At 36.9% G+C, this 25,383-nt stretch overlaps 1 protein-coding gene across 6 annotated transcripts in view; it reads right to left on the reverse strand.

Moving 5' to 3' along the window:
• Positions 1 to 25,383, reverse strand: part of LOC134475440 (protein VCF1-like) — a 161,006-nt gene that overhangs the window by 73,214 nt on the left and 62,409 nt on the right. For 5 of the 6 annotated variants that reach the window (XR_010046563.1, XR_010046559.1, XR_010046562.1 and 2 more), the window contains exon 2: positions 8,434 to 8,533. Coding sequence is in view for 1 of the 6 variants with exons in the window: in XM_063245983.1 (XP_063102053.1) it covers positions 8,434 to 8,533; positions 9,009 to 9,031 (123 nt within the window). In the remaining 5 variants the exon portion in view is untranslated. Of the gene's footprint in view, positions 1 to 8,433; positions 8,534 to 9,008; positions 9,206 to 25,383 lie in introns of those variants that run through there. The other variant, XM_063245983.1, reaches the window with a different exon arrangement.

Genomic DNA, 25,383 nt, shown 5'->3' on the forward strand with positions numbered 1-25,383 from the left:
TTTTTTCTCTGAATGTATGTACTATTTCTACCTATTTTCTGTTTTGTTTAATCTTTCTTTAAATAAAAAAATACTTGTTTTAAAAAATAATATAAGAACGAGAAACCTTTTTTAATGTACCAAATACTCATCTAAAAGTACAGTATATCAGTTTCACATGATAGGGACAATCATGTAAAAAGGGAACTGAGCCTACCATTTAAAATTGGAAAAGCACATTAAAATTCACAAGACACAGTGAGATTCTGTAGAATCATTATAAAGAAAAAATAATTTTTTTTGTGATGGAGGTAACCTTTTAAACTACCACATAGAAACATAAATGAAAATGTTCAGTGACACAGCATCTACATTATTAGCATTTTAACTGCTGAAAACTGGAAGCAACTAAATGTTTAAAAACAATCTGGGAATCAGTTCAACTGGACTGCATAGATTTATGGAATTTTCTGATCCATTAGCAATACTGATATATAGTTGTGTTTATGCTAATATAGAAAAGTGTCCTTGCTACCCTTTAGGAAGGTTGCACATTCAAAAAATGGTGGCTTCCTAGGGGGCTGAATGCAAAGTCCCAGAAGAAGAAATCAGACCAGATGCTAGAATATGGCAACATGGAGAGGGCAAGATGAATTTATAACGATTTTTATTAACCAAGGCGGTAACTGAAAGGAAAAATAAAACTAGGAAAAGGAAGGAAAAGTGTGAGTGTAGAGCTAAAGCCCAAAGAGCTCACTGTGACCCGTTCAGCGCTGTACTAGGCACGCCCAAGGATCCAAGGTCATGCTGAAACCATGGCTATGGATAACTGGAGTCAGCAAATCCCAGGCTCTTAATGAGAGGATGTGGTGAAATGAGCAGTGGATCCAAGGGGAAGAGCTATATTGGCTCTCGGAGACTGCTGGAAATAGCGACCTGGGGCCCCCACAAAGCAGTCAGAGCAACCTGGCCTTGACAAATGAGACTGCCAGAAGCTCCTGGGCTCCAAAGTTGGACATCACACAGTTCTGACCAGTCTGCACTATGCTGGGAATGCAGTGAAGACATTGCAGCACAGTGTGCAGTGGACCCAAAAGAAAGATCTACATTGATTCCTGGTGAGTGCTAGGGACTGGGTCCTGAGGCTGCTGTCACTGCCTGGAGGACATCTTGGAGTTGGGCAGAGCCCAGTGACATGGTGACATCATCCAGCGGCCCCTGGCACATAAAAACCTGGCAGGGTCAGCTGGGGCTGAGCTGCGCCTCTGGTTGGGACCCAATAAGCAGATACAAAACTGTCACAACTCTGGTATGTCCACAAGGTACAACCTAACTTGCAGATTGCATGGCACAGAGGCTCAAGGCTAGCCTGCACCATCCCTGCATCCCTGTGTGTACCTCAAATAACAGAAAATTGGGGAGGGCAGCAAAATCTCCAGTCAGCATGCTTTGGAAAGACCCTAAGCAATATAGAGAGGGCAAGGAACCCCCAGGACACACCAGTCTGAAAGAAACCAGAAACATGACCAGAGACAGAAATAAAAACAAAAAATCTACAGTTGCTGAACTTGGGAAAATAAGCCCAGGAGAAGTAAATACAGAAGAGAACCAGTGCAGTAACCATCCAATACTAGAAACAGCATCAGTGGACATGAAGAAATACCTTTATGAACTCATAGATGAATTTAAAACTTTACTTCTGATCCAAGTGAGGCAAGATATAAAAAGACTAGTTAAAGAATTGATAAGCCCCTTCCAAGAGAACACAGATGGAAGAACAGAGTAACTCAGAAAATAAAGAGAAACCTCTGATGAATAATTTAAACATAATCTAGAATACATGAAACAGATCCAAAGAGATTACCAGGAAAATGAAAACTGGCAAAATGCCTTGACAAAAACTAAAGTTAGCCTTTTGAAACTTGAAGATAGATTTATGATATATGATCATGAAAGAAAAGATGTCTTAAAATTAAGGAGGAATCAGAAAGAAACAATTCAAAGTTCAGAAGATGAAAAAAGCATACATAACTTAAGAATAAAGCATGTGCGTGAGGAAGCAGGAGTAAACAAAAATGAAATACAAAGAATATTCATAGATATAGCAAAGGAAAACTTCCCAATCATAGCAAAAAGAAATGATATCCAGATAAATGAAGCATACAGAACTCCAGTCACCTACAACCAAAACAGATCTACACCCAGACATATAATAATCAAGATTCCAGAAATCCACCAAAAGAACAGAATACTAAAAACCGCCAGGAAAAAGAGCAGATTATCTACAATGGAAAAAATATCAAATTAACAAGAGACTTATCAGCACAAACTCTCAAATCGGGAAGAGCCGGGGCGGGGGGGGGTGGGGAATAGTCTAAGCTCTGAAAGAAAATAATTTGCAACCAAGACTGATGAACCCAGAAAAACTCTCTCTCAAAATTAATAGAGAAATAAGATGTTTCCAAGATAAGCAGGAACCGTGGGAGTTCACAGCCACCAACCCAACCCTACAAAGAATGCTGCAGGACATTCCAGAGAGAGAGGGAGAGGGATACCAGGATTCCAGCAGCAGTGGCAGAGAGGCCTCAATGAACAGGGCAGACAATGGAATGAGGGTGTAAGGTGGACAAACAAAAGCAGTAAAGTGGAGCAGCAGACATCAGGCAGAGACGGTAAGCTACAATGTTTAAATAGATAGCCTTGATACACTAAAATTGAAAAAAAAACACACTAGGAGGCAGCCTCCCTTGAGATGCTCTGAGTGGGAAATACACTCAACATGAAGAAGGGTTAATACATTGAAAGTCAAAGACGAGAAAGCAAAGCTATATGTGACAGGAAACCGGAGAGAAATAGGGACAACTCATCCAGCAGCCACAGATAGATTGGAAAGGTATGACACTTTTGGGCAGTATAGAACTATATTGCTGGAAGGAAGGAAAACCCTATGACTTTAGTGAGTAAAGGAGTACAGCTCAAGATCAAGCTCAGGGGTAGGAAAGTTCAGCAACACTCAGATAGACAACGGGTTGGCCCCCTAATCTAAAACCTAAGGCGCCTAGTGAGACCCAAAATATACAAAGCATCCTGAGAAGGGGAAAGGTGAAAAATAGCCTAAAAAGGGAAGGCAGAGGTCTTTGTTAATAGTGTATCAGGATTTAAAAGCCACAGTAGTCTTATTGCTCTGTTTAGTTTGATTTTATTTTGTTCCAGTCTTTCCACTCATATCAGATTTGAGGGCACAGACATCTAACCACAAAATAGCAGGTTACACCATGGTGTAACTATCCTTAATTTCCTATTAACTTAAACTGAAACCCTGTATTACTTCCATTGTCTTACTATGACTGATCTTATTTGAATCTGGTTTGTTAGACCACGGTTTTGCTTTGGCTGATTTAATTCAAATTTGGTATGCTCGATAGTATCAAGTCTAAAAGTAGAGGCAACTACTCTGAAGATGACAAGATGTAAAAGATATCCATACCGGTTTTGATTATTAACCACTCTCAAGTCGTACAATGTTTTCAAAGTTGTGTTTTTTATAAAAATAGCTATGCTTCACTATATTAAGCCTGATGATGAGGACAAGTCTGTTGAAAATAACAAGACAAAGCATAGTTACTATGGTAGATCACCTAATATTGTGGTCTTATGTGCCTTTTCATTACATGTTTTTCTAGGAATGTTTTAGTTGTCTTGTTATGAACTGCTTTTCCCTATAATACAGACAGGATAGACATACATGTAGAAATTCACACCTGGGAAGAATTTTTAAACTATTTACAGGAACAGATCATATAATGCAAGATGTAATGAACAGATACTCTGAAGAAGAGACACTAAGAAACCCAATGCTAATTCTGTAACAGTATGATATAAAATCTGTCAATAGTATTATTCACTGTTCAGAGTGATATTAGTCTAGTCTCTTAAGTTCAATTTCAGCATATGTAAAGATAAGGACAGTTACTACGAAGAGAATGAGAGACATTATGGTAGTCATTATTGACTTCCCCAATGTCAGATCTTGAAGACCTAAAAAGCCGTCATCATCCTGTAACGATTTGATTAGTTCTATAATATGCAGTAGGTATTCAATATGTGCGAATATGGGGACAACTATTTGGAAGAAGCTAGAGACAACAATATAGACAGTGAAGATCTCCAGTGGACATGCTTTGATATCTGTATTTCTGCATTTGTTTCTTTATGAACTGTTTTGTTCTGTTTTGATATGTTTAATCGTACCCCTTTAAGATAAGAAACAAGTGTGTAAGACTGTTAACCATATTACTAAGTTTTTGTTGGATCATTGAGCAGAACTTTTGGCAGTGTCACTATTTGAATGTCACTTTACAGGCTTTAATTTCTGAGCTGAATAACTATTTCTAAGATGACAATATGTAACTTATCAACTAGTGATTTCTTACTATTAAATATATTTTTCTGTAATTCTGTGTTATTTCTATCCTTTTTTCTTCATGTGTTTTGTTGTTTCATTCTTTTTAAATAATAAAAAAGAGACAGTTGCACATTGATATGTAATGTTTTCAAAGAATTTTTATTTTTATTTTTTTGATACTGGGGATTGAACTCATGACTATGTGTTTACACAAGCAGGCACTTGCAATACTGAGCTAAACCACCAAACTATTTTCAAGGGACTTTAAAACATTCCCTTAAGGGATGAATGCCAGCACCAATAATCAGTTGTAAATATGTGTGTGTGTGTGTGTGTGTGTGTACATGCATGTGCACGCATGCACATGGCATGCATGTTTAGTTTGAGACATTTTACTTTGGAGATATCTTTTCTAATGCAGTTATAGAAGATGCATTATTTTGTGAAACATAAAAGTTTTATGTGTAGAAAAGTAAGGTACCGAATGCTACAAGACGATGGAAAAAAGTCTTCTTTTGGTTTTACTTACTACTCACGTCAAAAGGAAGACTTTAAATGAGCTGTTATGACATAATGAGGTTTGAGGAAGTGTTTAGCCTTCTTTAATCCAGTAAAGAATATATAAAAACTCACACATGGTAGTATTTTCTAGGCCAATAATGCTCTTTATTTAACACTGTACACCCTGATCTTTGTTAAACTTTGTGTTTGTGAGTGCATTTCATGAGAAGTATCCCACTTAGTGAACTGTTGTACTGACAGAGCCATTGGGAGGAAAAGCCTTTTCTTGGATAGTAGATTGTCCTGAGAGTTGAGACTGGCATCTACATAGAGGAGCATTTACCTTACTACACTTGGCTTCAGAAAAAGAACAGATTCTTTTCCAGAGACTTCAAAATGCTTCAAGATTGAGAGGAAGGCTCATAAAATATAAATCATGCTCACCATTTTCCTGATTGCTCAAAAAGTCATAGCATCAGAATATTTACCTTGATGGACCATTACAAAGCTCACTAGTCTCCCAATTTTCAGTATAGCACTCGTGCTAATACAGTACAGAAGCCTTTGCAAATTCATGTATGCAGCAAAACAAAATTACATTTATGATGACTCTGAAAGAGGATCTCTTATGATGCAAAGCTCATGAAGACATTTCATAGAGAGATGAGGGAACAAGCTTGTGGGCAAAGGCAAGATTATAAGTTAGTTCTCGCTATTGCAAAATCTGCATCTTTACCCCATAAACAAAGAAGGGTTGAGACCAGAAGACATACACCATGACTCACTCAATTTGGGAATGAGTAGCAGAATCATCAGTGGGGCTCTTTGTCAGTTTAACTCACAGACACCTGCCAGGCACCCACATCTGAGAGGCTTTTACATAAGTATGGGTTGTTATGCTTCCCAACCATGTCCAAACAGATACATGTTTATCTACTGTGTACATGGAGGCGCTTTGGCAGGGCCACATTGGCATTCAGTGGGTAATTCCTGAGCCTAGTCAAGCCTTCAGAATGACAACATCCAGGTCTTTCAATGAGCGAAATGTAGCAATGAAATGCCCACTGAGGAAATCAGGAGATTCATTAAAGTGAAAGACACATAAGTGGGCCTTGTAGGATGCAGCAGACATTCATGGGAGAGTACAGTAAATGTGGAGAACAACAAGAGCATTTGAATGGCAAAGAAGAATTTTGGAGGAGGCAAATGCAAGTAATAGGATGTGCCTGGTGTCTCCCAGAGAAAAGTTACTGGGAGAAAAAAAATGCACAAGTGAAGATCATCAGCAGCCTTAAATATCATGCCAAGAGTTCTGTAAGGATTGAGACTTGAGGTTAATGAACAATGCTCAGGTCTATATTTTGGAAGATGTCTCTGATGGATGGTTAGATAGAAGGCAGTGAGAGTACAGAGAACCCTCAAGAAATCTTGCAAAGCATCAAGCAAGAGACAACACAGACTTGAATGGGGATACTGGAAATGTAATGATGCATATAGTGGTAGAACACAAAGGGGTCTTGGGCAAATAAGAGGCAACTTTAAATTTATTCCAATCACTAAGAACCATGCTTGCCAACTGGTAGGTGCTAGGTAAATAGCTGGCAGGTTATTGGATTTAACAGCTCTCCACTGTTCCCTGACATGTTATTATAGACGGATAGAAGGAAATTTGGAGGAGCTAAGGTTTAGTTAGTGGTTTCATGAAGAGAAGTGAGAAATAATAGGCAGTGAATGCATATCACAGCTTTAAACTAAAGGTAAAAGAAAAGACACCATACTCAAGAGAAAAATAAAAGCATGAGATTAGTTTAAGTGTAAAGTGCACCTTTTCAGGTTAGTGAAACAAGCAGTGGATAAATATAAGCTGGATCGATGAGGAATAATATTAATTATGAAATATTTCCATAAAATCAGAATGATAATTCATGTATTTATTTGCAACACACAATTATGTAATGCTTTTATTTTGTAAGCTGGGAAATACTGGATGTTACTTTTTCTCAAACCCTACCTTTCCTCTCAGCTCCATCCTCCCCCCACCATCTCTCAGAGCTTCTCATTTATGTGAACTACAACAGAAAATGAAAGTTCTTCCCTAATGCACACTGCAATCCTGGAATTGTAATAACCATGTTTATTCAAAGGCACCTGCAGAAACTAGGTTAACTGAAGGCTATCATCCTTAGCAAGCTCATCAGAGCCCTTCAAGTATGTGTTACCAGTAGTACCAGATTTTTTTTGTCTTTTTCCTTTTTATTGGTACCAGGGATTGAACTCACGACTGCCTGCTTGCAAGGGAGGTGCTTATGCCGCTGAACTAAACCTCCAGCCCCAGTACCACATGTTTAAACTGACATGCCCATGTTCCCTCATACCACTGAAGCAATGAGGAATTTTATGAACTGCATGATATCAAATTAATCTGGCTGTTGATTACAGTTTCCCCATCAACAAGGCAATGATGTTAATGCATTAACCTGTCTGCATTGATGACATAACTATTCTATGCTTTTTGTGTCTTGGTGTCCTTCATAGCATGAAATTGGACCAGAGATTCAGTTCTAAGTTGTTTTCTAGCTAAAAAATATTCAATCGATGATAGAACTTATGTAAGTGTCTAAGTATACACAACCTCACCTTGTTTGAACTCAGTAAATGGAATTTGAACGAGGAAACAAACAAGAAAGATTGACAGGTTATCATCACCTGCACAGGTGGACATTTTTATCTTCAATAAATCAGCAGGACCGCAATATTCTGTTGCAGTTTCAAACTGCTTAGGATGGTGTATATGCTCTGTATACAAAGTTTCTTAAAATGCATACACCACAGATTGTATCATCTTTGGAAATTTTATCCCTTTCACCCACCCAAGGAGCTGTCTAGATTCTATAATTATAATTACCTTTCTACAGATTCTAGCAAGACAACGTGAATTGACAATTCTTTTGCCTGCTGCTCATGAAAGCAAAGGTGAACATTGTTTATTAACCAGCCAGATTTATCCAGAACAACTTTACAAGGCTCCTCTAGTAATCTTATAGTAAGTTATACCTTCAGCAAAGCAATACCATGCTAGTGAAAATGAATCATTTGGGGTGTTTCCTGAAGTTAAAATTCAAGATATACAATTCAACACCACTATAGTTTCACAAAACATTGTGACACTGCCCCTCAATTTCACTTTCACTTTTTTCAGTTAGAAGTCAAGAATCGTCTTCTAGCCTATAACATATTATTACATGCTTCAATATATATTTTCCATCTAAAAATAAGGGGAATTAAATTACAGCTCTCTACTTGTGAAGGGAAAATGTCCAAAAACCTCCTGTTTTGTTTGTTTGACCAAATTTTTGTGGTTTCCTTTCCCTCCTCTCCTAACACATTGGTATCATGCATAAGATCTCTGGTTCAAAAATCACCACAATGAAGTAAGAATACTATTGTGATGATTTTGTGGTGTAATGCTCCTCATTTCAGAGGTCAAATACAAGGATTTAATGTAGGCAATGAATAAAATAGAGAGGCTATCTGATCATACTTCCTACCTTTACATTCTGAGACTCCTGCAAGTCAAGGTTAATCTTACTGCTTTTGGAATGTGGAGAATGGTGGTTATCATCTTCATTGGAGTTTCTTCTCCTTTTCCTGCAAATAAATAAAAAAAGACAGAAGATTATATCATAAAACATTTGGTCTTTTGGATATTGGAATTATGAGCCAGTATCAACATATATATTTAAGAGTTTGTCTCAGAAAATATGTTCCTGTTTCTTGCTCCAGGAGAGTTAATTCACAAATTTGCTATCACTGGGCATAAAAGAAAATATACAAAAGAAGAATTCAAAGTAAAGTGAAGCTGTAAATTTCATTGTTGTCATTGTAAGTCCAGACAATACAGAAGTCTGAGATCTTTTCTAAGAAAAACACAAGTAACTGCTGCTCTAACAAATATAAAATTAGAAGCATATGGCACCAGGCAGAAATTAGATTAAAAATATAAGGCAGGAATTCTAAGTATAGTCAAGTTGTAAGTTTACATTACCCAAGTCAGCATAATAATATTAATTGACACTTCAGAATAAAACATATAGAGCTTTATCATTAACTTCTTAAAGTTTACCTAAAAACATTCATTGTTTTCATTCCCCAAAATTACAATTCCACGTTATGTGATTTTTTAGCCCCTTCTACCATCTGATAACTCTCATAAGACATGTGTGGTTTCCAGGTCTACTTGCTGGTAAAGTCCTTTTGCAAGTGGTTCAGGGACATTGAAGAGACATTTCTTGTGTGCTGTTAGGTCATTACTGTTGCCATACCAACAAGTATTATGACATAATAGTTACTTCACTTGACTGTCACTATGAGATTGTGACTACATACCTTAAAGCAGTGTTGTCCCAAAAATATTTTTATTTATTGATAAGATCCTATCCTCAGGCCCAAGTCTACCAAGTCAAATAATCAGATTGAACCTTTGGCATTATAATTCTCACAGATACCCTATCATTTAGCAGCACTCTCTTCAGCCATCTATTTAGTGACTACTTCTAAGTGTCTGGTACTTTCAAATGGAGTTCAATATCCTCATTTCAGTGGTGGTGTTTCTTTCCCATTTGGAAAACTGTATGCAAAGCAAATCTCAGAGATCATAGAGACCAGTAGCTCACATTCTCTGTTAAAATGAACCAAAGAAAACTTGCACATGGGTGCAAAATCTCTATGATGAATGTGATCAAATAAAATGCACCAATAAAATCTGATAAAATGAAACAAGTAAATATAAAAATAAGCAAGTACATAAGTTAGTAGGTAAATAAATAAATAAAACTAGACTGTATACTAGAAAAATTTCTTCCCTGCATCTACTTTCCTGTGTGAAGTGTAATTTGGCTAGACATTTCTTCTCAGAATTAAGGAAACAGAGAACAAGGCCACACCAGGAAACACACCCCGTCTGGGAACGAGGTGTGAGCCATCTGCAGACTGGTGACAGCCAGACCCAAGCCTTTCTCTGTCAATCAGTGCCATTTGCAGACCAGAGAGAGAGAGAGAGAGAGAGAGAGAGAGAGAGAGAGAAAATAAGGCCTACACCAGGAAGGAAACCTCATCTGGGAACCAGTGTCATGCATAGGCCACTACTGGACTGGGAACAGATTGACCCTAGCCCCTTCTGGTGCATGGGCTGGCAAAGAAAAAGCCCCCCCCCCCGCCCCATTAAGGGACTCGCTGATCTGGAGAAACACATGCTGTGATAGCTATGGAGGTGAAATGCATTTGGATGCCTGGGGTGCTTCGGTGTTTCTATGACCTTGTAGTTCTAGGGCCAGTGGTCTGATCATCAGTTCAGAAGATAATGGCACACAATGTGGCATCTGGGGCAGAGGGATCTCTTTCTGAGAATTGTAGTCATCACTGATTCCTTAGGGTTTACTTTTCATTGTTTTGTTGGGTTGGGTTTTATTCTCTTTTGTCTTTCTTGATTATGTTAAATCCAAAGGCATGAGCAGTTATTTCAAAGATAAGAAGATATATTGAGGTAGCAATTTGGATTTAGTATTGGTTTGTTTTGAAGTCCTTTATTGTATTCTTTGTTTTGTATTTATTGTTTCTATTCTATTTTGTTCTGTTTGATTTTTATTATTTTCAAGACATCAAAAGGCATTATGGTAACTATTGTTGATTCTATAATGTTTTGAAGTCCTGCATCACTTACACTGGTTTGTTTTGATTGCCTTTATTCTGCTTTTATTAATCTTGGTTTTATCCTCCTTAAAATAAAAAAATTAAGGAAACAGCACATTCAGAGACACTAAATGACTTGACAGTAAAGTAAGTAAAAGTAGTATAAGTGGGAACAGAAGGGAAATTCTCTTGAGTCTTGGCCCAGTTCTTTCTGATGGACCCTACAGAAAATTAGTGAATAACTGGTTATATGATCACAACAGTGTCTTTGCAGCAAATAAACTGCCAGTATAAATGAGTTCATATTAATTTTGTGTGGTACTGTTTTAAAGGAAGCTTGTTTTCTGTAAAAGGTATATGATTGATTTTCAAGGTATGTCAGAGGCAACCAAGCAACACCAGAAGTACTAGCTAGATTTGAGGAGAGAAAGAACACTGCAGTTAAACCAAGCTGGCTTCCAGCATAATGCTTACTGTAAATGACTGTGTTATTTTGTTTTCTGGAGATTGAACCCAAGGCCTTTCCATTGACTTATACCCCTAGATATCTCTAGCCCTCTATTTTTATTCATTCATGTACATATTGAGAGTCTCTCCAAGTTGCCCTGGCTGAGCTCAAACTTGTAATCTTACTTTCTTAATTCCAATAGCATTTTGTTCAACACTGCTGGTCTTTCGAGAAATACAAATTAAAACAACACTGATATTCAATTCACTCCAGAAGGAATGGTTGCCATCAAGACATCAACCAGTAACAAATGTGGCTGGGGCTTTGTGGAAAATGGAATGTTTCTCCACCTTTGGTGGGAGTGTGGGTATTTCTTTTATTTCTTAACAGTAGGACAGAAAGCCTCCTTGATCCAATCAAGTAAAAGTACTCTTGTTACTTAGGATTGTCTGTTAGATCTTCATATTACCCCTAGCCTATTCTTCAAGATTTTATGTTTTCTGAACACTTTTAGTGACACAGAGTGATTAAAAAAAGAGAAAGTTTTTATCTTGATTTCACCATGGGAACATTGACACATAGGAATAAGATTAGCCTCTCATTCACAGGCCTGTGGCATGGCACATTTTCCTCTTCCTGGGTAATGTTTGTTCTCCTGGGCATTTTCTTCCAGAAAAAGACAGTTTCATTGCAGTGGAAAGCTTGATGGAAGTGAAAACCATTTCTCTGCATCAACCTTTTGAAGTGGTGAGGCAAGTTTCTCCTGGGGACCAGGCCAGTTCCTTACCAGACCAGAGACCAGGCCAGGTCAGTGACTATAGCGGCAGCAGCAGGGAGTCCAGCCCAGCCTGCGAACCAGGCCGGTTCCCAACCAGACTGGGGACCAGGCCGGATTAGTGACTGTAGCAGCAGTGGCTGGGAGTCCAGCCCAGCCTTCGGGAACTTTCTCCCTGAACTGGGGATCAGGCCAGTTCCCTACAGGACAGGGGACCAGGCCAGATCAGTGACTGTAACAGTGGCGGCTAGGAGTTCTGCCCAGCCTGCGAGAACTTCCTTCCTGACCTGGGGACCGGTCCAGTTCCTGACCTACCGGACCTGTGAGAGGAGCAGAGGGGGCTGGGAATCCCTCCCAGCTTGAGGGGACACTCTTCCTGGCCTGGGGAACAGGCCATGGTCCCCTGTCGGGTCCTGTGAGTGGGGCCTTCGAAGGAACCCCATCCCAAGTTGGCAGAACTCTCTCCCACACCTGGAACAACACTTGAAGCTCCAAAATACAGGAAAATGACAAAACGAAAGACTAAAATGCAATCTCAAACATCCAGCCTATCCCAAGAAGGACTAGGAGCCATGTGCATAGAAGAAAAAACATGCCACATAACTGAAATACCTGAAATAATGGTAACTGAAATTAAGAAGCAAGTATGGGAAGCCTTAAAGGAATACAAACTAGAAATAATCTCTCAGATAAAAGAAGAAATGATAAAAGAAATGAAGCAGATGCTAAACATAGCTAAAGAAGATGCAGTTAACAAATTGCAGGAACTAAACAAAAGGATGGAATCCCTGGATGAACAATAAAGGAAACAAACAGAATACATAAAACAGATACAAAGAGATATACAAGAAATCAAAAACTCTATTGAAAGTTGTAAAAACCGCCTCAATGAATGTGAAGATAGAATCTCAGACCTCAAAGACAAGATTGCAGCCAGTGAACAGGAAAGAAAAGATCTTTTAAAAATAACAAGAAATCAGGAAATGACAATTCAACACCTACAGGACGACACAAAGAGGAACACCATAAGGTTCATAGGGATAAATGAAAAAGAAGGGGACAACATAAAGGATGTCAAAAGGATATTTAGAGAAGTAATAGCTAAAAATTTCCCAAACACGAGATTAGAAACTGATATCAAGATCAATGAAGCATATAGAACTTCAAATATTCATAACCAAAATAAATCTACACCCAGACATATAATAATGACAATCCCAGAAATCGAACAAAAGAATAGAATATTAAAGGCTTTCAGAGAGAAAAGACAGATGACCGATAAAGGAAAACCTATCAGAATCACAGCAAACCTCTCAGCACAAACAATAAAGTCAAGAAGAGAATGGAGTGATGTATTTCAGATCCTAAGGAAAATGATTTCCAACCTAGGCTGATGTACCCTGCAAAACTGTCCTTCAAATTCGATAGAGAAATAAGATACTTCCATGACAAAGATCAGCTGAAAAACTTCATGATCACCAAGCCAACCATGCAAAGAGTACTGAAAGACAGCCTAGATACATTTAGGAAAAAAACCACTAAACAAAGCAGACAGTTGAACAGAGCAGATAGATAAACATGCAACAGCAGAAAGATAATATGTCAACAATAAACCAATGTATAACAGTTCTAAATGTTAATGTAAATGGTCTCAATACACCAATTAAAAGAAACAGACTGGCAGATTGGATCGAGAAACAAAATCCAACCATATTCTGCATACAAGAAACCCATCTAGCCAAAAAGGATATTCACAGACTGAAAGTCAAAGGATGGAAAACAATACTTCATGCAACAGGAACCCCCCCCCCCAAAAAAAAAAGCGGTGTAGCCATTCTGCTTGCAGACAAGGTCAACTTCAAGCCAATAATGATCAGAAGGGATAAAGAATGTCACTACACACTGGTTAGGGGAAACCTCCAAGAGGAAGAGATAACTATATTAAATATATATGCACCAAACTCCAGAGCACCCAGTTATATAAAATAAGTACCAACAGAAATGGAAAACCAAATCAACAGTAACACAATTCTAACAGGAGATCTTAACATACCATTGATACCAATGGACAGATCAACCAAGCAGAAAATCAACAAAGAAATAAAAGAACTGAATTGCGCCTGTGAACAAATGGACTGAATAGACACATACAGAGTATTCTACCCAACAACAACAGAATAAACATTCTTCTCAGCAGTACATGGGTCATTCTCTAAAATAGACCATATATTAACTCACAGAACATATTTAAATAAAGGCAAAAGAGTAGAAATTATCCCTTGCATGCTATAGGACTATAGCGTTATGAAATTAGTAATTAACAACAAAAGATAGTGCAAAAATCCCACAAACACCTGGAAACTGAATAACACACTCTTGAGTAATTAGTGGGTCACAGAGGAAATTAAAAAAGAAATTAAGCAATACCTACAAACAAATAAAAATACAGATACAACTTACCAGAATCTGTGGGATACAATGAAAGCCATCCTCCGAGGAAAATTTATTGCACTGAGATCCCACATCAGGAAAACACAAAGAATACGAATAAACAACATGATGCTACACATCAAACAGCTAGAAAAAGAAGAGCAAGTCAATCCCAAAGCCAAAAGAAGGGAGGAAATTATAAAAATTAGAGCAGAAATCAACGCAATAGAGACTAAGAAAACAATTCAAAGAATCAATGAATCAAAAAGTTGGTTCTTTGAAAGAATAAATAAAATTGATAAGCCCCTAGCCAACCTTATTTAAAAAGGGAAGAAAGAGTGCAAATTCATGCAATAAGAAATGAAAAAGGTGAAGTCACTACAGATTCAGTAGAAATACAGAAGATCATCAACACCTATTTCGAAAACCTCTACTCTCAAAGGTTTGATAACACAGAAGAAATAGACAAATTCTTAGAAACATATGAAATACCAAAGCTAGATCAAGAGGATGTAAAACTGATGAATAACCCCCTCTCTATCAATGAAATTGAACATGTAATTAATTCATTACCTACAAAGAAGAGCCCAGGCCCAGATGGATTCACTGCAAAATTCTACAAGAAATAAAAAGAGGACCTAATGCCCATACTCCTAAAACTCTTCAATGAAAAAGAAAGGGAAGCAATCCTTCACAAGTCATTCCTGGAAGCAAATATTACTCTAGTACCAAAACCTGAGAAAGACCCAACTGAAAAAGAGAACTACAGACCAATCTCCCTAATGAACACAGATGCAAAAATCCTCAATAAAATATTGGCAAATAGGATGCAGCAAATCATCAAGAAGATTATACACCAGGACCAAGTGGGATTCATCCCAGGCATGCAGGGATGGTTCAACATACATAAATCAAAAATGTAATCCACCATATCAATAAAGCCAATAGTAAGAATCACATGATCATTTCTACAGATGCAGAAAAAGCCTTGGATAAGATCCAACATTCATTCATGTTAAGAACTTTACAGAAAATTTGGAATAGATGGTCTTTACCTCAGTATAATAAAGGCCATCTACGACAAACCAACAGCCAGTATCATACTAAATGGCCAAAAATTGAAAGCCTTTACTTTAAAATCAGGCACAAGACAAGGATGTCCTTTATCACCTCTCCTATTTAATATAGTATTGGAAGTGCTAGCCAGAGCAATTAGACAAGAAAGAAAAATAAAAGGGGTAAAGATAGGAAAAGAAGAATTTAAATTGTGATTGTTTGCAGACGACACGATACTCTACATAGAAGACCCCCCTAAACTCCATTGAAAGACTCTTAGGTACAATAAATAAGTTCAGTAATGTAGCTGGATACAAAATCAATACTCAGAAATCAAAAGCATTCCTATACACTAACAAAAAATCACAGAGAGAGAAATAAGAGAAGCCACACTCTTCACACTGGCAAGCAAAAAAATGAAATATGTAGGAATTACTCTTACGAAAGAAGTGAAACACCTATACAGGGAAAATTATAATGCCCTGAAAGAAGAAATTGAAGATGATCTCAGAAAATGGAAAGACATCCCATGTTCATGGATAGGAAGAATAAACATTGTGAAAATGGCCATTCTCCCAAAACTGTTATACAGATTCAATGCAATCCCAATAAAAATACCATCAACATACCTTATAGATCTAGAGAAATCACTCCTAAAATTCATCTGGAACCAGAAGAGACCTAGAATATCAAAGGCAATTCTAAGCAGCAAAGGCAAGGCAGGAGGCATAACAATCCCTGACTTGAAGTTATACTACAAAGCAACAGTAGTAAAATCAATACGGTACTGGAATGAAAACAGAGTACAGGATCAATGGAATAGATTAGAAGATACAACCACAACTACAACCACACTCAACCACCTTATCTTTGATGAAGGAGCCAAGCAGGTTCACTGGAAAAACGGTAGTCTCTTTAATAAATGGTGCTGGAAAAACTGGCTCTCCATTTGCTGAAAACTAAAACTCGACCCATGTCTATCACCATGTACTAAATTAAAATCTATATGGATCAAAGATCTGAATATTAAGACAAAAACAATAATCTATTGGAAGATAAATTAGTTAGAAGCCTTGAAGACATAGGGGTAGGTAGAGAATTCATGAACAGGACTCAAACTGCACGGGAAATATTTCCCACAATCAGTAACTGGGACCACATCTTATTAAAAAGTTTCTGCATGTCAGAAAAAATCTCCAGTATACTGAAAAGAAAACCCACAAACTGGGAAAAGATCTTAGTGAACTCCCCCTCAGACAAGGGACTTTTGTCTAAAACATATAAAGAATTTAAAAAACTTAGACCCTCAAAATTCAAAGACACAATCCAAAAGTGGGTATCTGAAATGAATACACATTTCTCAGAGGAAGAAATACAAATGGCAAATAAATACATGAAAAAATGTTCGGCATCACTGGTCATTAGGGAAATGCAAATTAAAACCACACTGAGATTCCATCTCACTCCTGAAAGAATGGCTAGGATCAAGAAAACCAACAACGACAAGTGCTAGAGAGGCTGCGGGGAAAAAGGAACTCCCCTACACTGTTGGTGGGAGTGTAGACTGGTAGAACCTTTGTGGAGGTCAGTCTGGAGATTTCTCAAAACCTGGGATTGGAAGTCCCATTTGTTTCAGCTATTCCACTTCTAGGCATATTCCCAGAAGAACTGAAAGCATCATACAATAGTGACATATGCGCAACTATGTTTATAGCAGCACAATTTGTAATCGCTAGATCCTGGAAACAACCCAAACGTCCATCAACTGAGGAATGGATAACAAAGTTGTGGTATTTCTATACAATGGAGTACTACTCAGCTATAAAGAAGGATCACATTGAGGTATTTATCAATAAATGGGCGCAGCTTGAAACCATACTCATAAGTGAAATAAATCAAACTTGCATCTTTGAACACTGAATAATTTCCCTAGTGTAAGAAATGATTCAAATATATAAAAGTATGTGGTAACCATGATTCCCCATTATGTGGCCTTGAAGCCTTATAAAGTTTTCACTCATTAACTGGAATGGCTTTAATTTGGGCTGTTTGACATTATGGCCTGTGATGCAATGAACAGCTATTTTGAAGAAACAAGACTTCATAGTAGCTAGTGCTGATTTAATACCATCTTGTTTTGAAGCCACACCAAACTATGACTCTTCTGTCTCCATTGATTTTATCATGTTGTATCTTGCTGGATTTTATCCTATGTGGTAGTATAAATAAAAATTGTTATAGGCAAAGAGACAATATAGAAACCATTGTTCATTTTTCTGTTAGCTGGTTCTAAATACTCTATAATGCTTTCATCACTTGAATGGTGTTACACTGTCTTGGTATGTTTGATGCTATAGCATATGAAGTTATATTCAAATATTTCAAGGAAAAAGACACTATAGTAACTACTATTAAGTCGGGTTATTTGGTGGTGAAGCACTAGGTTGCTGAAACTGTCATGCTTTAACCTGTATTGTTATGTTGTTATGCCCCCTTTTATATCAACCTCTCCCTTATTCATTAAAAAGTATTTAATTTTTTAAATTTCTTTTTTAAACTAAAGGGGAAAAATAAAAAAAACTATCGGGATATATTATAGTAACTTTTTTTATTTCCTATTAACTTGAATTCCTGTAATACCCCTGTTATCTTGCTTTGACTGATTACCCTCTATTCTGCTCTGTATGAAAGTATCAAGTATCAGAGTATAGGCAACCACTTTAAAGTCAATAAGATTCACTATGATGCCCATTCTGGTTGACTATTATCCTCTTTTGAGGTTCTGTAAGATTTACAATATTTAGGTTTTATTGGTCTTGTTCTCTACTCTTTTGTTCAACTTTATAATATCTAATGAGATAGACAATTCTTCTTAAGGAAGCAAGAGGCATTAAGGTAACCATTGTTGATAACCTTGTACTCTGTTTTAACATCATGTGCTATGTCTATCCTTAGTTTTGACTGAGAGCTTTGTTTTATCATGCTTGATTTTATTCTCTTACAAAAAAAGTAATAAGATTTAAGGGAGCAATAAAACCCAAAATGTGTAAATTTTGTTGTAATAAAGGGAGGGGAAAAAAGTGCCCTAAAGGATACAAAAGCAAGAGTGTTTAGGTGTGTTAAATAGATTACCATATTAATATTTTTGATTGGATTACTGAACACAACTATTTGCAGTCTCACTGCAAATAGTTGTGTTCACTGTTTGAATGTTCACTTTGTATGCTTTGATCCTGTGACCTGAAACAACGTTTCTAAGATGATAGTGTGTAATCCACTAACTGGTGATAGTTTATTTTTTTTTTTTTTTTGTAGTTCTGTATTACTTGTATCATTACACTGCTTTGTGTTTTTCTGCTTTTTTTTCTCTTTTTCTTTTAAATAAAAAAAAAACATTTTGAAGTGGTGTATGTGATTTTCAGTAGCTGTTTGACCAGCAATGTCTGCCTCCCCGTGCCTAGTTACACAACGAACACCAGTTCTCACTTTAAATGTGTGACCTTACTGACATGAAATATTTCACTACAATCACTCATAGATGGATTATCATTTATGAGATCTGCATTCCTAGCCAGAGATTTTTCACAAATTATAGGCTCAGATAGGCTATAATGTGTCATCTGCCGTTAGTTTATCCACACAAATAATAACCTTTCTACCTCATTTAACACTGCTGATAGTGTCTTACTAATTGATTAATATCTTTTGCAGCACTACCTCCCTTATACAATGTTTTCTCTGTAATATTGTCGAGATATTGTATTTTGGCATGCTGTACATATTAGTGACAACATTCACACGAATGCCATTCCCATATTTCTCTAACATTTCCTTCTTCTATTTGATTGGGATTGCTTTCTGTACATTCCATTCCTTCCATAGATTCTTTTCTAACTTTGGGGAGGCCATTTTGATAGCAATAATTGCAGCAACTGCAAAAAGCAATGACTAAAATCATTTTTACAAACACACATATGTGGGCCCAGATTGGCGTTTACATATACTTACACAGGCTTTTCTGACATTGCAGTCTTTGTTTACATGCACAAATGGCCAGCATTCAGGATATTACTCAGTATTTTGGTCATAGTTTAAGCATAAAATCTGGTGGTTAACCAACTTGTTCTTATGTGATGACAGTCACACCTTGATGTCTGCTGTAAAGATCTTTTGTACCTACCTTCTTCAAGGCTTTTTTGTGAATGAATTTTGGGTTTTTCAAATGTTTTTTTCTGCATTTGTTGAGATAATCACTTGATTTTTATCCTTGCTTTTTTATGTGGTACATTACATTTATGAATTTGTGTGTGGTGAACCATCCCTGCATCCTTGAAATGAAACCTACTTGGTGATGATGTATGATCTTCTTGATGATTTGCTGCATTCTATTTGCCAATATCTCACTGAGGATTGCTGTATCTCTGTTCATTAAAGAGCTCAATCAGCAGTGCTTTTTTTTGGTTTGAGTCCTTTTCTGAGTTGGAATCAAGGTACTGGCTGCTTCCAGGAATGATCTAGGGAGTACAGTTTCCCTTTCATTTTCATTGAATAGTTTGAGGAGTATTGGCTTCAGAACTTCTTTGAAATTCTCCTAGAGTCTGGCAGTGAATCTGGGCTTTCTTTGCTTGCCCTCAGCAGGATCACAGACCTAGTATTCTCTCTTGCTCTCATATGCTTTGTGAGGAGTAAGGGAAATGCAATGGAAAATACCCTTCAGATTCTACCGACCTCTACATTAAGCTGTATCCTCAAAAGTTGCAAAGAATTTGACCCTGACAATCTGCAAAAATGCAACTTATATTTTATTCCAGTACTGTCTGGATCCAGCATGAAATTGGAAACTGTGAGAAGTACATTCAAAATGGCAGTCTAAATTACATTACGGTTTCTCAGGTAGACTTTTTCTGCATAGAGCAAGGAATGTGTTATAAAATACCCAATGTTCAAGCCTCTATGGGTGTTTGTCAGAAGCCATCACTCTTTAAAGATCCAAGATAAGTGGTACTTTAAGAGGCATCAAAGAATAAATTGTATCACTTATTACTCCATCCTCAAAAGCCCAAGGGTCTCTCAGCAGGATATGGGTCTCTATCACCTGTTTAATGAAAGCAAGCACAGTGGAGGTCTGCTCAATCTCCTCCTTATAATCCTCAGACCAGTAAATCAGTCTCACCCTTTTCAAATGATTCAGAAACTTCATCAGCGCATTGCTCCCCTGAAGCAACCCATTGTTCCCCAGTCACCTCCCAATACCCTTTAGGCAGATTTAAGTTCTTTAAGACCTACAGCCCCCCCCCCCATGATGCCACCCTGCATTGGAGAGAGCTGACGATGGACTCAAAACTCTACATACAGTGAAGTAAAATAAATCTTTCTACTTTTGACTTGTGGGTACTGGATATTTTATCTCAGCAATGACAAATGTACAGTACCTAAGACATCTTGGTCAATTGCCTTACCACAGATGAACAGCACTCCTAGTAGTGGTTAAGAGATATATTAATGAACAATGTGCTGCAGAAGAAAAGAGTATCATCCTGGACAAGCTACTGTCCCTCTGACAGAACCAAACCAGGACTGTATTTCTGGAGATTGACTAAGCAAGTACAGAATTTCAAAAGTTGTTAGAAGAAAGATTACCTATATAGGAAAACCAGTCACAGTAGAGTTCTCACCCCAAGTCTTCAAGTCAAGTGGAGCTGGAGTGAAGTACTTCAATTCCTGAAAGACTGTAACTTGCAACTGAGTTGATGTACACTGCAAAAAATTCTGTCACAATTAATAGAGAAATAAGGTACTTCTGTGACTGTGAAGAACTTAAGAACTGAACCAGTTCTACAAAGTGTATTTAAACATACTCTAGACAGAGATTAAAAATGAACACATATCTAAGAATCCCAATGAAAAGATACCAACATTAAGGGCAAGCAATTAAACAAACTGGAAATTCAGGGATTCAACTCTAGGAGAGTTGTATGACAATGATAAAATAATACGTATCAATTACAAGCAGCCAGTTAAATGGTCTGAATTCACAAACCAAAAGAAACAGTCTGGCAGAATGGATCACAAAACAAGATCCAATGACATGATATGTACAAGAAATTCATTTAGCTGAAAAAGAAATGCTAACGGCATGTATATTTAAGTGTGTAGGATAGAAAACCATATTACTGAGTTTTTGTTGGATCATTGAACAGAACTGTCTGCAATCTCACTGTATGAATGTCCACTTTGTATGCTTTAATTTTGTAATTTGAACAACTGTTTCTAAGATGACAATAGGTAACCTATTAACTAGTGATTTCTTACTGTATTTTTTTCTTGAAATTCTGTATTACTTGTACCCTTTTACTGCTTTGTTTTTTTCCTTTTTTCTCTTTAAATAAAAAAGAAGAAAGAAGAAAAAGAAATGCATAACCTGTAATTTGGAGGATGAAAAACAGAACCATGTTCAACAGGAACCCTGGAAAAAGCAGGGACACTTATACTCTTTGCATACAATGTAAACTTCACATCAATAATGATTCAAAGAAATAAAGAACATCATTACATGTTAGGGGAAAACTTCTAAAGGAAGAGATAACAAACATAAATGTGTATTTACCAAATATGAGAGTACATATGTATGTAAAACAAATATTAATAGATGTAAAAACTCAGATAAACAATAATCCAGCTGTAATTGGAGACCTCAGTACACCACTATCACAAACAGAGAGATCAATCAGACAAAAAATAATCAGTAAAGAAACATCAGAAGTGAACCAAATCTATGAACAAATGAACTTAGTAAATGTTTACAGAGTGTTCCACAAATCATCAGGATACTGCTTTTCTGAGCTGTACATGGGACATTCTCTAAATTAGACCATATACTAGACCATACAAAATGCTTAAATAAGTGCAAGTAAATCAAAATTATCCCATGCATATTATCTGACCATAGTGTAATGAATTTGGAAATTAATGACAAAGTAACCACAAAAAGTCCATAAACACATCAAAAATTTATAAATAAAAAGGCTTACTGAACAGCCAATGGGGCACAGATGAAATTAAAGAAGCAATTAAGCAATACTTGCAATTAAAAATGCAGATACAGTTCACTAGAACCTGCAGGACACAGAGAAATCAGTCCTAAGAGGGAAACATACAGCAATGAATTCTCATATGAGGAAAACAAAAGGAGCTCATATAAACTCTCAAATTTGGCCCTTCAAGCTTGTAGAAATAGAAGAGCAAGTCTAGCCAAAAGCTCATTCAACAGAGGAAATTATAATGACCTAAGCAGACATTAATGCTATTGAGTCTCAGAAAGCAATGCAAAGAATCAATGTATTAAAGAATGGGTACTTTGGAAGTTTACATAAAATTGATAAACCCTTAGCTAAATGTGTCAAAAAAGGAATGAAAAGATTTAAATTCATTCGTTTGGCAATGAAAAAGATTAAAATCATTATGGAGCCTGTAGCAAGTAAGAAGATCATCAATATATACTTCAAGAATCTTTAATAGGATGGAAAACAGGAGAAATGGACAGATTCCTAGATGAATAAAGAAAATTGAATCAAGAAGATGTAAAATTTCTAAATAACCCAATATCAGTTAGTGAAATGGAAAATGCATTAAAACCCACCTACAAAGAAAAGCCCAGGTCCTGATAGATTCACTTCTGAATTATAAAGGGCATTTAGGTAAGACTTAATGCCATTACTCCTCAAACTCTTTAATGAAATAGAGAGGGAAGAAATACTTCCTAACTTCTTCCTGGAAGCAAGTATTACCCTGATACAAAAACCAGAGAAAGACTCAATGAAAAATGATCACTACAGGCAAATCCTATTGCAGCAAAATTAGCAAGAAAATATACACAGAAGGACAAGAATTGAGAAACAGGCAAGTATTATTGTGCTAGCTGAGTGCTATGGTCAATAATATGCCATGATGCACACACACACAGTCTTTGTTCTCTAGAAATTTTTATATTTTTCCAGTAACCATGGTGACCTTATCACCTTTCTTGGAATTTGTAAATTCCTCAGTTACCATGGAAACCGTAGCACTGTTCTTAAGTCTCACAGGAGTGTTAAAGGACCTTCTTGAACATTTGAGTCATTAACCAATTGGGATGCAGGCAAGTGCTATCATGACCATTGTGTGGTAAAACTGTTTGGCTCCCTTTTTATCGTTTTATGACCACTAAGGGTGGAGGCTCTCAGGAATGAGGGACATAGTTCAGCTTATGTGTAACTACAAAATAAAATGAAGTCTAAGAAACAAGATGGAGTCTCAGTTGCCTTCCGAAGCTCTGTAATGAACATAGTTGCAAAATCCTCAACAGACTTCCAGCAAACAATGTAGGACATAATCAAGAAGATTATAAACCATTACCAAATGGGATTCATCCCAGGAAGATAGGAATGCTTCGACATACACAAACCAATAAAGGTAATACACCATATCAACAGAATCAAATGCAAAACTCACACTATCATCTCAACAGATGCAGAAAAATTTTTTGAATAAGTCAAACACACATTCATGACAAAAATCCTGTGAAAAATTGGAATATGTTATTTTTATCTCAAAAATAAAAGCCATGTGTGAAAAACCAAGAGCCAACATCATCCTAAGTAGACAAAAACTGAAAAATTTCATTTTAAAATCAGAGAGAAGGCAGTGCTATCCACTATCACCACTCCTTTTCGATAGAGTTCTGAAAGCATTAGTCAAATTAGACAAGAGAGAAGAATAAATGGAACAAGGATAGGAAAGAAAGAAGTTAAATTACCTTTATTTGTAGATGACATGTTATGAAGAGACCAAGAAAGCTCGTTCCATCTGCTGCTTCCCCTCCCCTTCTCCCTTCAAATCCAACTAGGTTAAGTTTTAAATTCCTAAAGGCCATAAAACAAAGGCCTGAGGTAATAGCTCCTGACATCCTGGGTCTTCCCTATCCAGAAGCCCCATCACAAATTGTGTTAATTGCATCAGATTGTATTAGATTGTACATTCTTCACAAAAATAGCTTCGTTTATATCATAGTAATACCTGTAACTGTAAATGTGTGTCTTCCTTTTCCCCTGGGTAAAAGATTGATATGTTAATCAATGCTCTCTTCTGTAAAGAATTGTAAAATCTTACCCAATTGATATGCTAACCATTGTTGCCCTCTACAAATAGAAAGGTTGTGGTGCTAAAGTAAGGTAATTATGTCAGGAAACTCAGAGATAAAGTCTGCTGACTACCCTAATCAAGATTGGGAAGTATGTCAGAACCAAGCCACACAGGAGCTAGGTGACCTAAAAATAAGCTGTGCAAAACAAGACAGTTAATCAACTCTGACCCACTGGTCGCCCCTCATGATCTGACCAATCACAAGTGGACAAATCACCAACTGTTCTGCTCTAACTGCTATGATTGGCTTCTGTAACCACGCTTGCTTTGCGGTTTTCATCCTTAAAAACACCAGCCTTGCCCCAACTCAGGGTTCTCCCTTTCCACCTGTTTGGAGGACCCCGTGTACACGGAATAATAAAAACCCCTTTGTTTTTACATGAGAGCGAGGCCCTTGGAGTCCTCCTCGCGACACCGGTCTAACAGTTATTCTATGTAGAAGACATCAAAAGTGATACAAAAAGACTTAGGGATTCAATATCCAAATTATGGCAGGTAGCTGAACAAAAAGTGAACACTCAAGATTCAATATCATTCTTGTATTATAAATAACAAACTCACAGTGGGAGAAATTAGGGAAACAATGCTTTTACAATAGCTTCAAAAAGCTAAATATTCAGGAGTACATCTATCAAACGAATTAAAAGATCTCTTCATTGAAAACTATAGCACTCAGGAGATAGAATTCAAAAACGATATCAGAAAAATAGAGAGATACTCCTTGATATTAGGTAGGAAGAACTAACATAATGAAAATGAACATATGCTCAAAATTGTTATACAGATTTAATGCAGTTGCAAACAAAATACCTCACAAAATCAAAGGGGAAATGCAAAAATTCATTTATAACCAAAGAGACCTAGAACAGCAAAAACAATTCTAGGCAACAAATGTAAGTCAGGCAGCATTACAGTCCCTTA

This window comes from Cavia porcellus, unplaced genomic scaffold (assembly GCF_034190915.1).
Source record: "Cavia porcellus strain 051 isolate PalLab524CR breed Dunkin Hartley unplaced genomic scaffold, mCavPor4.1 scaffold_3, whole genome shotgun sequence".
NCBI lineage: Eukaryota > Metazoa > Chordata > Mammalia > Rodentia > Caviidae > Cavia > Cavia porcellus.